At 37.2% G+C, this 12,956-nt stretch overlaps 2 protein-coding genes across 2 annotated transcripts in view; both read left to right on the forward strand.

Annotated features, from left to right (window-relative positions):
• Positions 1–325: 325 nt before the first annotated feature.
• PPP2R3B (protein phosphatase 2 regulatory subunit B''beta) overlaps positions 326–12,956 on the forward strand; it is a 40,196-nt gene continuing 27,565 nt past the window's right edge. The window contains exons 1-2 of the mRNA XM_026666867.2: positions 326–526; positions 2,689–3,109. Of these exons, the coding sequence (XP_026522652.1) occupies positions 2,765–3,109 (345 nt within the window). The 5' untranslated portion in view covers positions 326–526; positions 2,689–2,764. The remainder of the gene's footprint in view (positions 527–2,688; positions 3,110–12,956) is intronic.
• The window catches only part of TUBGCP5 (tubulin gamma complex component 5), a 379,326-nt gene continuing 375,724 nt past the window's right edge, over positions 9,355–12,956 (forward strand). Inside the window, exon 1 of the mRNA XM_087967099.1 lies at positions 9,355–9,432. The gene's annotated coding sequence lies outside the window, so the exon portion shown is untranslated. The remainder of the gene's footprint in view (positions 9,433–12,956) is intronic.

A 12,956-nucleotide genomic window follows, 5' to 3' on the forward strand; every position in this document is an offset into this window, starting at 1 on the left:
GTTTCCCAGGGAGAGAAAAAAAATTACAAAATCCTTGACACTGTTTTCTGCACGATCTATATTGTGTAAAATCGTACTTTTGTGGCCACAAGCCCCTCAAGGGCTAACGTTTGCAGAATTAAAACCGCATATTGAATCACAAGGTTCGGGCAGGTAATTCAGCGTCGGTTGTTGCACGCGGCAAGCCGCTTCCCGCACAAACCCCCTCCTAACTGCTGCAACTTTTCAAACCGCGCTTCTGCGCACGCCTCCTTTCTTTCAACCCGCCAATCAGGAGGCAGCAGGAGTTGACGCGCTAAGCTCAGACGCTGCTGCCGCCGCCGCCGCCGCGAAGCCCCGCCCCGTTTCTTCCTGCCCGTTTGCTGGTGTTTCGGCCTCCTTTCCCCCCCACCTGCCCCTCCCATCTCTGCCGCCGGGGCGGACGTTTCGGGCGGGTGTTTTTAGCTTTTTGTTTTTGTTTTTAGGCCCGACGGAACGCGATTGCAGCTAAAACAGGGAGGCGTCCGGGAAAATCCGGGTGTATGGGGTAATCCTATTTATAAACACTTACTGTTGCTTTCTGGAACGAATAACAGGGCTTTGGAGTCGCTTCAGCGGCTGAGTTCAGCTAACCTTTTGCCGGAAGAGCTGCCTTTCAGCCACGATCCCACCAACGGTTGTGTTTTGTTTTGTTTTGTTTCCAACCTGAGAAAAGTTTTTCACAGAAAGAGAAAATAGAAGGCCTTGTGTTGGCGTTGCTTCTTAGACCGGCTCTATTCCGCTCTTGAAGAAACCGCTAAAGTCTAAAAAAAGAAAGAAATGAAATCCCTTTTTTTTGTCATGAAATGGACCTTTTTTTTTTTTAAGATGGAGGAGGAAGGGGGATGGCCAGGGGTGGCACGAATTATTTGCAGGAGATTGAAGTAAATTTTCTGCTAGCAATACTCCAACTCCGGGATCTTTTTTCGAGCACTTAGGGATAAGGCAAAGGATATAGTAAAAGGCCTATTTTTTTAAAAAATAATAATAATCACCCAGTAATTACAATCTATTCCAATATATCTGGTGTAAGTAACTGAGAAAACAGCTTTGGCAATCGACTGCCCAAATGTACAAAAACACTAAATGTTCTTCTGAATGCTTACCCAGAATAAGAGAGATTGAAGTACAGGTAGTCCTCACCTTTCAACATTTTGTTTAGTGACCGAAGTTACAACGGGGCGGAAAAAAAGTGACTGATGACTGTTTTTCACACCTGTGACCATGGCAGCCTCCCCATGTGACCAAAATTCAGATGCTTGGCAAATGAGTCATATTTATGACAGTTGCAGTGTTCTGGGGTTATGTGAACACTTTTTTGTGACCTTCTGCACAAGCAAAGGCAATCGGGAAGCCAGATTTCACTTAACAAGCGTGTTACTAACTTAATTGCGGTGATGCACTTAACAACTATGGCAAGATCTTACTCCCAAATAAAAGGATATGTACTATAAAGTTTCCTATTATTAAAGTTGAATGGGGCTGACGTCCAGTATATTTACTATGAATGCTTCAAAAATAATTCAAAAGCTTCAGGCCACATGCAATAACAACATCACTCATAAAGGCATCCATAAGTTTATTTCAGATTTCCATATGAGTTTGACAAAAGATGTTTCATAAAGAATTACCTTTAATAAGCTGTCTCCATAAAACAGTTTTGTTTTGTTTTTTTCCAGGTTTGATTGAACATGGATGTAGCTACTTGAATTAGTAACAGAAAGATACTGTTGTATGTCTGTAATGTCTGAAGCAGTTCTTCTAAATTTTTCAAACCAGAAACAAGCTGATTAACTGAATCCATGCTAGTGTCTCTGGTTCATGTTTCATAAGACTTAGTTATGGATAGCATTATTTTGACTTTATTAGGGTAGGCTAATAACGTTGAGTATGATAAGCAATTGAACGAAGATTTGTATGCCTTAAATCAGCAGTTCCCAACCACACCAGGGATCAGTTTTGGAAGAAAAATTTTTTTTCACAGGACTGGGGGTATATGGTTTCACACACAACCTAGATCCTGCACAGGTGAAGCTTTGCTTCTTCGCCCTCTGCTTGCGCACCCTAGTTCTTAACACGGACCGATCCCAGTCCGCAACTCAGGAGTTGGAGACCCCTGCCTTAAATAACCTTGTAGGTTAACACATCTGGGACTTCATTAATTGTTTAATTCTGATTTATGCTGTTAATTTATGTTGCACATATCCAGATCAAATCCTGTATCAACCTTCACTTCATTTTAAAATAAACCTAATGAAATGAATACTGGAAAAAGGTAGATTCTTCATATGGTTTTCTAAACCTAGACTATAAAAATACAAATGCAAAATGACAATAAGAGATACAAGAAACATTGTTTATTGGTCATATGGTATTTTGCAACCGAGATCTAGTATTCCAATATAAAATTGTTTTTCTTTCTCATATTCTAAAAATGTTCTATAAAAGCATACTACTAACATACCTCAATTGACAAATTATGGAAAGAAAATCTTTAACCTTCATGGTCTGTAATACCACAATCTAAAACATGTAAAATTCTTAATAACATCATAATATCTTTTTTGTTTGCCTCTTTATATTTTGGGTGGGTGAGTGGGTAGAGGAAGACAGACAGACAGATTTAATAATCTTAAAGGAAATCTTTTTAACAGGCATTTTGTCTTTCAGGTGGAAATCTGTTTAATCTGATTTGAGAAGTTCATCTATTTCCTTCAAGCAAAAAATAAATTAAAAGGAGGACAAGATGCCAACTGTGAAAGTTTTACAGCCTGTACTAAAAATGAAAGTGGATGAGCTCTTTTTGTGCTGGTTGAGTGAAACAGCAACTCAAGTGATGCTCAAAGACTATTTAAGAAGTATAACCAGTGAAGAAAAGATTGAAATGGGTAGTGGTGATGCTGGAGACAATGAAAATATTCTTTCTCAAATTAACTATGTCTCCAAACAAAGCATGTTAGGCAGTCTGATGTCTCCTTTGACTCCAACAAGCTCTCCTCACCTTTCTACTGTTCTTCCATTCACTACGCCAACAAGTCCTAGGAGCTATTCTGGTATTCGAGGAAAGCGCAGATCTTCAAGTAGCAGAAATGTAAGTGGATTAATTATGTGATCAGTTACCAGATTAGATCAAAATTCTTGTACTGTAACAAGCTATTTTGATACATTGGTATGTTGCTGCAGAAATGTTATTTTATTAAAAATGTTCTCCATAGTTCCTGATACATGCAGTAAGTTGAGTACGGTATCTGTCCTCATAAACAATTTTATTCACTTCAAATGACTATCCTTCATTTAAAACAACATCAAAATATTACTTAAACATGACTTACTATGGAACTTCTTGTAGTTTGATATTAACATTAAACCAGAAGTTTATTAGAAAAGTACTTTACAGAATAAAACTACTATTATGGCACATAATTTTATCAATCCAGAATGTGTTTACATAGTAGATTTATTGTGAGGTAGACTAATCAATATGTAGCTGTTTATGTTGGTAAGTAATAAACATAATTATATTTTTAATCTCTTTTAATGTTATTTTGTACAGTACTGTTATTTTGTGCAGTGCCAAGGTAATATGAGTAGTTGTTCTATGTCTATCAAATAAAAATCTTCCTTGTAATCCACATGGGAAAAAACATGAATGTATTTCACTTTATCAATACTAATGCAATGTATTTACCTTTTGAGGGCGTTACATTCTCAAAGTTTTTCTTCACTTGAACTTCAGTTCTTTAAGTTGTAGTAGATCAGGGCATTTAACAGTTGTGGCAATATTCAGAATGGCATGAAGCTGATAGCATTTCCTTTCTTCCTCCAATAATAGGGTAGTTATACCCTAACATTTAGTTTTGTATTTAAGAATATTAGTTTTGATGCATATTAGTTTGCTTCAGTTCTTAATGTTTCTTCCTTCCTTCTCTCCAATAAATAGCATATCAGGCAACATTGATGGTAGAGAAATTTAGACATTGCTTCGTTATCTTCTGTTTAAAGAAGTTATTTAAATTACATTCTTTTATTTAATCCACCTGCTGTATGAAGCATTATAATTAATCATAATATGTGCTCTGAAAAGAAAAAGTAAAATCTTTGTCTGATCTTAGTGGACTGAGCAGTCTAGAAAGTCTCCATTTATTAGATGAATGCAGGTAACAAATTTAATACTTTTTAGGATATTTTACCATCTGGTTGTTTATGTTTTATATATGTTGTGATTTTTTTTCTGTCATGTGGACTTGTACAGAAGCATGTAAGCACAGATTAGACATAATGAAGAACTTCTTGACAGTTACAGCTACCAACCATTGGAATAGGTTTCTTTCACCAGAGATTTTCAGAGGATGAATAGTCATCTATTGGGAAACATGTAATGAATACTGCAGTATGCAGAAGGCTGAACTTGATGACTCCTTATGGTCCTTCCAGTTCTATGATTTTGTTGGCTATTGGAAGGCTTTTCTTTCAAAATTATAATGTATGCCAAGAATTGTTTTCAAGGAAAAGAAAAGCATCAAATGCCTTTAGATAATAATTGTAATAATTGTAGAACATCTTTCCTCATTAACTTTGTTCTTCATAGCATGAAGAATAAAAAGACTAATGAAGATGATATGTAAAATGTCGCACAGGAGCCCAGCAAAAGCTATTAGCTAATTATATCTTGTATAAACATTAAAATGCCTTGTACTGTATGAGTAGGGGACAACAAGCTGCTTCCATTTATTTGTGACTTGGCATGTCCCACAAGTTGATTTAGTACATGCCATGAACAGTGGGTTGGCTATGATATCAATAGCTTTTATGAGTGAGTCTTAGTGAGGGGTTTGCTCTCATGACAAAAGAATGAATTACAATAATTGTAAAATAAAAGCAGTAAAAAGTTTTTTAAGCTTCCAAATGTCTGTCAGTTCTCTACTGAAAGAAGTTTTTATACAACACTTCTTAGATCAATTTTTTTGAATGTATCAAATGTATAGACATAAAAGAGACATAGGTAGCAACAAAACTAAAAACAAATGAAAAAAAAGTTTTCAAAGTTTTAAAAAGCAGAGGGAGCATCTCAGGCCCTCAACCACATCTTGGTTTGCATGCTATTCTTAGACACACACAGCCCATGCCACTTGGCAGAGCCAAATCTTGATTCTGTTCTGGAAGGACAAAAGAATGGGGACAAGAAATTCCATATGGTGGAGACAATGATAGAGAAGGCTTTCTTCCTAGCCCCCCCCAATAAAAATTCTTTAATTAATGGTCCCTAATATATCCTCCCTGCCTAGCCAGGTGGGACATTCGGTGTAATTGGGACAAGATGGTTCTTCAGGTAATTTGGTTTCATGTCATGAAGGGCTTTAAAGGTAATAAGCAGCACTTTGAATTAGATCTGGAAGCAAATTGGCATTTAGTGCAGCTCACATACCAGAGATATTATATGTGCAATTCTAGGGTTACCCAATGTTGTCTATGTTGCTGCATTCTGCATCAGCTTCAGTTTCCGAATAGTCTTCAAGGGTAGTCCCATGTAGAGTGTATTGCAGTAGTCCATAGGGGAGATCAGGGTGTGAGTTTAACATAATCAAAAAGTTATATAATAAAGCAATACACATGCCACCATATCTACCACCAAACTATATAGATAGACGTCTTCAAAATATAAGAGCTGTCAAAATGTATCCTCAAGCAGGGCTGATGGCAAATGTTAAAAAGAGTCATAATAAAGGTCTTCTAATTAGGGTGGAAGAAGAGTTGTTAAAGTGTAATTGTTACTATTGATGACAAAGCTATAGTAACCAAACATTCCATTCCATCAGTGTCCCTAACACATTGGTTGATTGTGGGCTTGGCTTTTTGAAACTCCACAGCAATCATGAGTTCTCAGGCAAAAGAATAAGACCTGATTTTTCTCTTTTTCTCTCTATTACCCTTTTACAGACAGATCAAAAATTTTCTTGGATGTTTACAAGTACCAGGCTTGGCAAAGTAAATATTAATATTTAAACTATTAAATATTTTAATATATTTTAATATTTAAATATTAAATATTTAAACTATTGATAGCTAATTGATTAGATCTTTTGAGTGTCAGATAAACAAAAGGCAGAAAATTAATAAATGACTGTCTCACTTCTCTGCTGTGGTTGCAGACATATAGATGCATTGTTAGACAAGTAAAATAGTCCTCAAAAATTTAGACGTGACTTTTCTAATGGGATGCAATACTTATAGTTAACATAGCTGGACACTGTTTCTATGTTACATACTTTAAGTTCAAATAAGATGAGATGTCAGTTGTACAATAAAAAGCAGTAGCCTGATTGTTCTCAGGTATGTGTGTGTGTGTGTGTGTGTGTGTGTCCTCCAGGAATCAGATAGATACTGAAAAAGCATGTCCTATTTTGTTTGCCGATTATCCGACTTCCAAGTTATCTATTTAATATTGCAATTTTAATTTGTTGGCAGATTTCAGATCTCCTGTTGTATAATAATTATCTCTTAAGATCTCTTTTCAACTCTAGGAGAGCTGGTCACCCTAGATCGTCTTAGCTAGAATCCTGCCTATCTGTCTATTTTGAGAGGAGAAAATATCCATAAGGTTTTTTGAACATTTCCATCTCTGCTTTAATCTTTTGGAAAAATCAAGCATCCACAGTGTCATAGATAATCTTCCTTTTCCAGCATGACAAAAACTCTTCCTGAAAATCAAACCAGCCAGGGACCCAAAACTGAGAATTAGTAAGTTGCCAATTCCCACAAGTATTTCAAAAGTAGCAATCCCAGATAGCATCTCATTAAAGAAGCATCAAAGAATCTGGAAAATAGTTTTCAGAATTATTGAAGGCAGATTTCCCAGCAGTTTAAACTTATATAAACACAGAACTGGAAGGTATATACAGTAGTTTATTACTTTAGATTTGAACATTTTGGCCTTTTTGGCATTCAGAAAGTAGATATGAAGCCAATTTCAGGCTTTTTTTTTTTTTTCAGAACTTTTATTAGTAAGAATGGGAACAGTTTACTTCTCAGAGGTGTCTCACTTCTATTTCCAACCTTAAAATACTTTTTTAAAAGGGGGCTGCAAAATGTCAGCCTCTTACCTTTCATTAATGTCACTATATTATAGAGCCCTTTAAAAGTCAGAAGTCTCACTTGCAATCCATGCCTTCTCAAATGTTGTACACTTTTGTTTTATATTCTTGTGTTTTTGAATATACACTGTGTTGCAACTATTGTCTTTGAAAGTGATTCTCAAAGTCATTTATTTAGGTTTTGAGTACAGATTCCACTGAGAGAAGGCAGTTGGCCTATCTTAGTAGGTTGTGCTGGGCATTCATCCTTACAAATGTTCTGAATTTCTGATGAGCTCAATTTAGAGCAGATGTTGAAGTATATGCATGGCCTATAAGAATCTGGTTTTGCATTTCAGGCTTTTATTTCCTATATTGCAGGACTTCATAGAAATTACAGAAGAGAGTACATAAGGCATTATTCCAAAGCTATAATTAAAGGGGAATTATTAACATGAGATGCTCTGTTTTACACTGCAAATGTACACATATTGAATTAGAAACAAGCTGCGATGATTCGAATAGAATTCACTTCTAGATAGATGCAAATAGGGCTACAAACCTAAAATGTGTGGCTTATATTAAGATGGTGCCATAAGCTAATATTTTTTAAAAAATAAATTATAATATCTAAATGCAGTTTTAAAGAGTTGGTATAAAAGTGATGTAAAAGTTTTATTGATAAGATACAATTTTCCAAAAACATGTCATTATGCTAACCTTCTGTAACCTATAGTCCGCTCTCTCGCCCTCTCTCTCTCATATCATGGAATGAATTAATATAAATATGTACTGATTCAAAAAGAAAGTCATAAGAAGTACCTATTATACTAATATAGGTAATGTACATTGGATAGACTCATGATTCAATTGCCCTTTGGAAAAAACCTCTTTTTATTACTGCAGAAGACAGTCTGTAGTGAAAGAAACCAGATGTGCTTTAGAAAGACATTCCAAAGGATCAGAGCAGCCACTGAAAAGGAACACCAGCAGGCCTTATCCCTCCACACTTCCCTACAAATGGGGAACCACTAACAGTTTCTCCTAGGTAAATTAAACTTCAAAATAACTGCAGATAGCTAGGCACTAAGCCAAGTAACGCTTTATAGGTCCGAGACCAGAATTCCTGTCATTAATCAGAGGCAGTTGTTAAGTGAGTCACACCTAATTTTATGACCTGTTTTGCCACAGTTGTCAAGTGAATCATGCAGTTGTTAAGCAGATCCACTTTACTTGTCAGAAGCCAACTAGGAAGGTTGCAGGTGGGTATCACTTGAACCCAGGATGCCTGAGGCATCATAAACACATTCCATTTGCCAGGCACCCAAATTTTGATCATGTGAGTATGGGGATACTTCAGTGGTTACAAATATCAGGACCATTGTAAGTCACTTTTTTCAGTGATGTAACTTCAAATTAATAGTTGTAAGTCAAGAATTATTGGTACCTACAGGTGAAACTCGAAAAATTAGAATATCATGCAAAAGTCCATTTATTTCAGTAATGCAACTTAAAAGGTGAACCTAATATATGAGATAAGACTCATTACATGCAAAGCAAGATAGCTCAAACCATGATTTGTCATAATTGAGATGTTTATGGCTTACAGCTCATGAAAACCCCAAATCCACAATATCAGAAAATTAGAATATTACATGCAATTAATAAAACAAGGATTATACATAGAACAATATCGGACCTCTGAAAAGTATAAGCATGCATATGTACTCAGTATTTGGCTTGGGCCCCTTTTGCATCAATTACTGCCTCAATGCAGCATGGCATGGAAGCTATCAGCCTGTGGCACTGCTGAGGTGTTATGGAAGACCAGGATGCTTCAATAGCGGCCTTCAGCTCTTCTGTATTGTTTGGTCTCATGTCTCTTATCCTTCTCTTGGCAATGCCCCATAGATTCTCTATGGGGTTCAGGTCAGGCAAGTTTGCTGGCCAATCAAGCACAGTAATCCCACGGTCATTGAACCAGGTTTTGGTGCTTTTGGCAGTGTGGGCAGGTGCCAAGTCCTGCTGGAAAATGAAGTCAGCATCCCCATAAAGCTCGTCTGTGGAAGGAAGCATGAAATGCTCCAAAATCTCCTGGTAGACAGCTGCCTTGACCCTGGACTTAATGAAGCACAGTGGACCAACACCAGCAGATGACATGACTCCCCAAATCAACACAGACTGGAAACTTCACACTGGACTTCAAGCATCTTGAAGTGTGTGCCTCTCCATTCTTCCTCCAGACTGGGTCCTTGGTTTCCAAATGAGATGCAAAAGTTACTCTCATCAGAAAAGGACTTTGGACCACTGAGCAATAGACCAGTTCTGTTTTTCTTTAGCCCAGGTAAGACGCTTCTGATGTTGTTTGTTGTTCAGGAGCAGCTTGACAAGAGGAATACGACATTTGAAGCCCATGTCCAGGACCCGTCTGTGTGTGGTGGCTCTTGATGCACTGATTCCAGCCTCAGTCCACTCCTTGTGAACATCCCCAACATTTTGAATGGCCTTTTCCTGACAATCTGTGGTCATCCCTGCTGCTTGTGCACCTTTTTCTTCCACACTTTCCCCTTCCACATAACTTTCTATTAATGTGCTTTGATACAGCACTTTGGGACCATCCAACTTCTTTTGCAATTACCTTTTGAGGCTTTCCCTCCTTATGGAGGGTGTCAGTGATGGTTTTCTGCACAATTGTTAGGTCAGCAGTCTTTCCCATGATTGTGATTCCTGCTGAACCAGACTGAGAGACTATTTAAAGGCTCAGGAACCCTTTGCAGATGTTATGGCTTAATTAGCTGATTAGAGTGGGACACTTTGAGCCTAGAATATTGAACCTTTTCACAATATTCTAATTTTCTGAGATTGTGGATTTGGAGTTTTCATGAGCTGTAAGCCATAATCATCTCAATTATGACAAATCACAGCTTGAACTATCTTGCTTTGCATGTAATGAGTCTATGTCATATATTAGTTTCACCTTTTAAGTTGCATTACTGAAATAAATGGACTTTTGCACGATATTCTAATTTTTCAAGTTTCACCTGTATACTAGCACTTTAAATTACATCCAGAACCTTATTGATAACCAGTACTCCGTCCACATTATTTGTGTAACGTGGTCCACTAGCTAGCAAAAGCTGATTAAAACAAAAACCATTGCAACTTGCAAGTGATCTTCAAAGTCAGCCCCATGTAGAACATGTGTAAGCCAGTCATAACAGGGGCATGAGTCATTGTAGCCTCATCCCTTTCTCTCCAGGTAAAATGTCACAGCTTTAATGCACCTGTCAGAGCTGGATCACACACCACTCTGGGCTGTAGCCTTCAACTACAGGTGCTTTTCTAGTAAGAAATGTGAATGGATTGAAGAATCCCAATTATGGACCTTCCCCTTTCTGTATAGTGCCACCCTTTCAAGAGACACCCCTATAGTTGACAATTCTGAGGAATAAATAAGATTAGTGTCTTACTAAGATTAAGTTTAATTCTGCTTTTCCATCTAGACCCTGATATCCTCCGTGCATTAGGACAGGACTTCAACAACATCAGTAGTGTGTCCTGAAGTAGCAATGTAACAAGTGGGCATCATCAGTATATTGATGATCCTAAACCCCAAACCTCAGGATGAACTCTGCCAGTAGTTTCATATAAATATTAAGTAGGTATGGAGAGAGAATTGCCTTTTCTAATACCCCACAAGAGGGTAGGCACCAGGCTGATCTCTCCTGCCACCTCATCAATGATTGAGTAAAACTGTCCATGAAAGGAACAGAACCACTGGACAGAGGACTCCCACTCCTCTTCACAGGCGGTCCAGGGGATATCATGGGACATTTCTGGAGCAGATACTAAAATGAGCCAGAAGCGCTTTGAAAATTTGCAATGATTTGTAGAGGTCAATATGACTTTATTAGGAAAAAATATAATCAGACTAATGATCTTTTTCATTAGCTAAGTTCATCAATATGTTGTGAGAATGGTGTGGGCAGGATATACCTTGTCTTCCCCAGGACATTCTGTTTTAATAAGGTAGTTAAACATAACCGATTGCATAAGATAGATTTCAGGTTTATTTGCAAACAGCATTCATAAAGTTATCATCAGTGGTTTCTTCTGAAAGACAAATGAGGTGTCAAGTATTGGCTATATAAATTATTGTTGTTGTTTTTTAATTGAGATGCTATTCTCCCTTGGTCCACCATGGTGGCAAGGAGTCCTACTGTTAGGATTGTTTAGCTCCTCATGTGGCAGGAATCAAGGCTGGGTGGTGAGGAAGATGTAACTTTCTTTTAGTGAGTTCACAGAATGCTCCAGCACAAGAGATCATTTCATGGTCTTTGCTGGCTGCTCAACAAATAATCAAAAATGTGGGAGAAGATCAATCTTCCCAATTCCCACATGTTGCTTTATCTGATGATGGTGGGGGCTCAATGTGATCCCTTGACACATCTGAATAAATAGTCTGAAAGTGATTTAAGATGTTAAACCCTAGCGGAGAAAAGCTGCTACATTCTTTCTGCAAAAGGCCTGTTAAATGGATAGAGATAAAATACAATCTGCCATGCAGCAATAGCTTTCTGCCTCGTCTATAAAGTCCAGTTAATGAGCATAGATATTTTAAAAGACTGAAGCTCCATTAGGTACATTTTCTGTTCCACAGGTCGAAATAAACTATACCTCTTAAAACATTGTGTTAAAAACTTAAAGCGTAACATTTATTTTGCGTATCAGATGTTTCTTTTTGTCAAGTCCTTTCTTGCTTTTTACAAACCTAGCAGGATTGCAACCAGATTCACTTTCCTAGATGTTTTATTCATAGGTCACATAACTTTCACTTCTCTTTCCGTATACCCTTACTAATTTGCTTGGGAGGTAAACTGTTCTTCCTGGCAAGGCTCCACCAATTAGGCAACTCCCGGCTGCCAGAATTTCAAAAGTATCTGTCCCAGCTATGCTCTTGGACAGAGAGCTCTGTTGGCAATTTGGACCAAATTATAGTCACACCAAATGCAACTCCTTGGCTGGGTGATGTCCTCTGCATTCCACCTGATAGTGATCCTTCTGATCTCTCTCAGCTGCCCAGGACTTTGCAACAGTTGCAGAAGGGAGAAGTTAAAAAGTGACAGATACTAAAAATGAATATGAGAAAATAGCATCTCAGTTAGCTGTTGATTGCTTAAGCTATTTATTGAGTGTTATGCTCTTTGCTGACAAGGGAAAGGATGAACCAATGGGATTGGGCTAGCCCTGTTCACTGATTTAAAGCTGGTCTCTATAGATGCAAACTGCTTCACGTAGTAGTATTTACCTCTCTCTCCTCTTTTGAGCAGGCAAAGAGACAATACTGCTTGTATCACAGATAAAACTGTATGCATAGATTACCAAATAATATACTTTTATTCAGTTAATATACAAAATTCACATAAATAACAAAATGGAGCAAGTCACTAAAACAAAGTACAGTAAATTCATAGTGTTATATGGGTCTGATGAAATCAGTTCTTCAGTCGGATTTTAAAGTTGATTGGAAAGAGTCTGTCTTTGGTTACCCATTTGGAGAAAGAGGAATGTGTGCTTCTCGTCAATGTTATTCTGGTTTTCCCTTTGGATTCTGATTCATATGGTAATCAAAAACCCAAATGGAAATTAAGCTATAAAAAAATAAGAATTTGCATACACCAAATTTTCATTGATAGATTTGAATCTCATGGTTAATTAAGAATGGATGGTCAACTGCCTTAACTTTCCAGTTAGTTATTTCTAACCACACTTATTCTATTAACAAATTCTATTAACTGACAAGTCTCAAAAAGGAGTATGTTTTATAGAAATAATTTTCCCTTGAGAAAATACTTGCAAACCCCAAAA

Source organism: Notechis scutatus, chromosome 5 (genome assembly GCF_049901735.1).
Source record: "Notechis scutatus isolate UNSWTSFEM ecotype Mainland chromosome 5, rNotScu1.2, whole genome shotgun sequence".
Classification (NCBI taxonomy): domain Eukaryota; kingdom Metazoa; phylum Chordata; class Lepidosauria; order Squamata; family Elapidae; genus Notechis; species Notechis scutatus.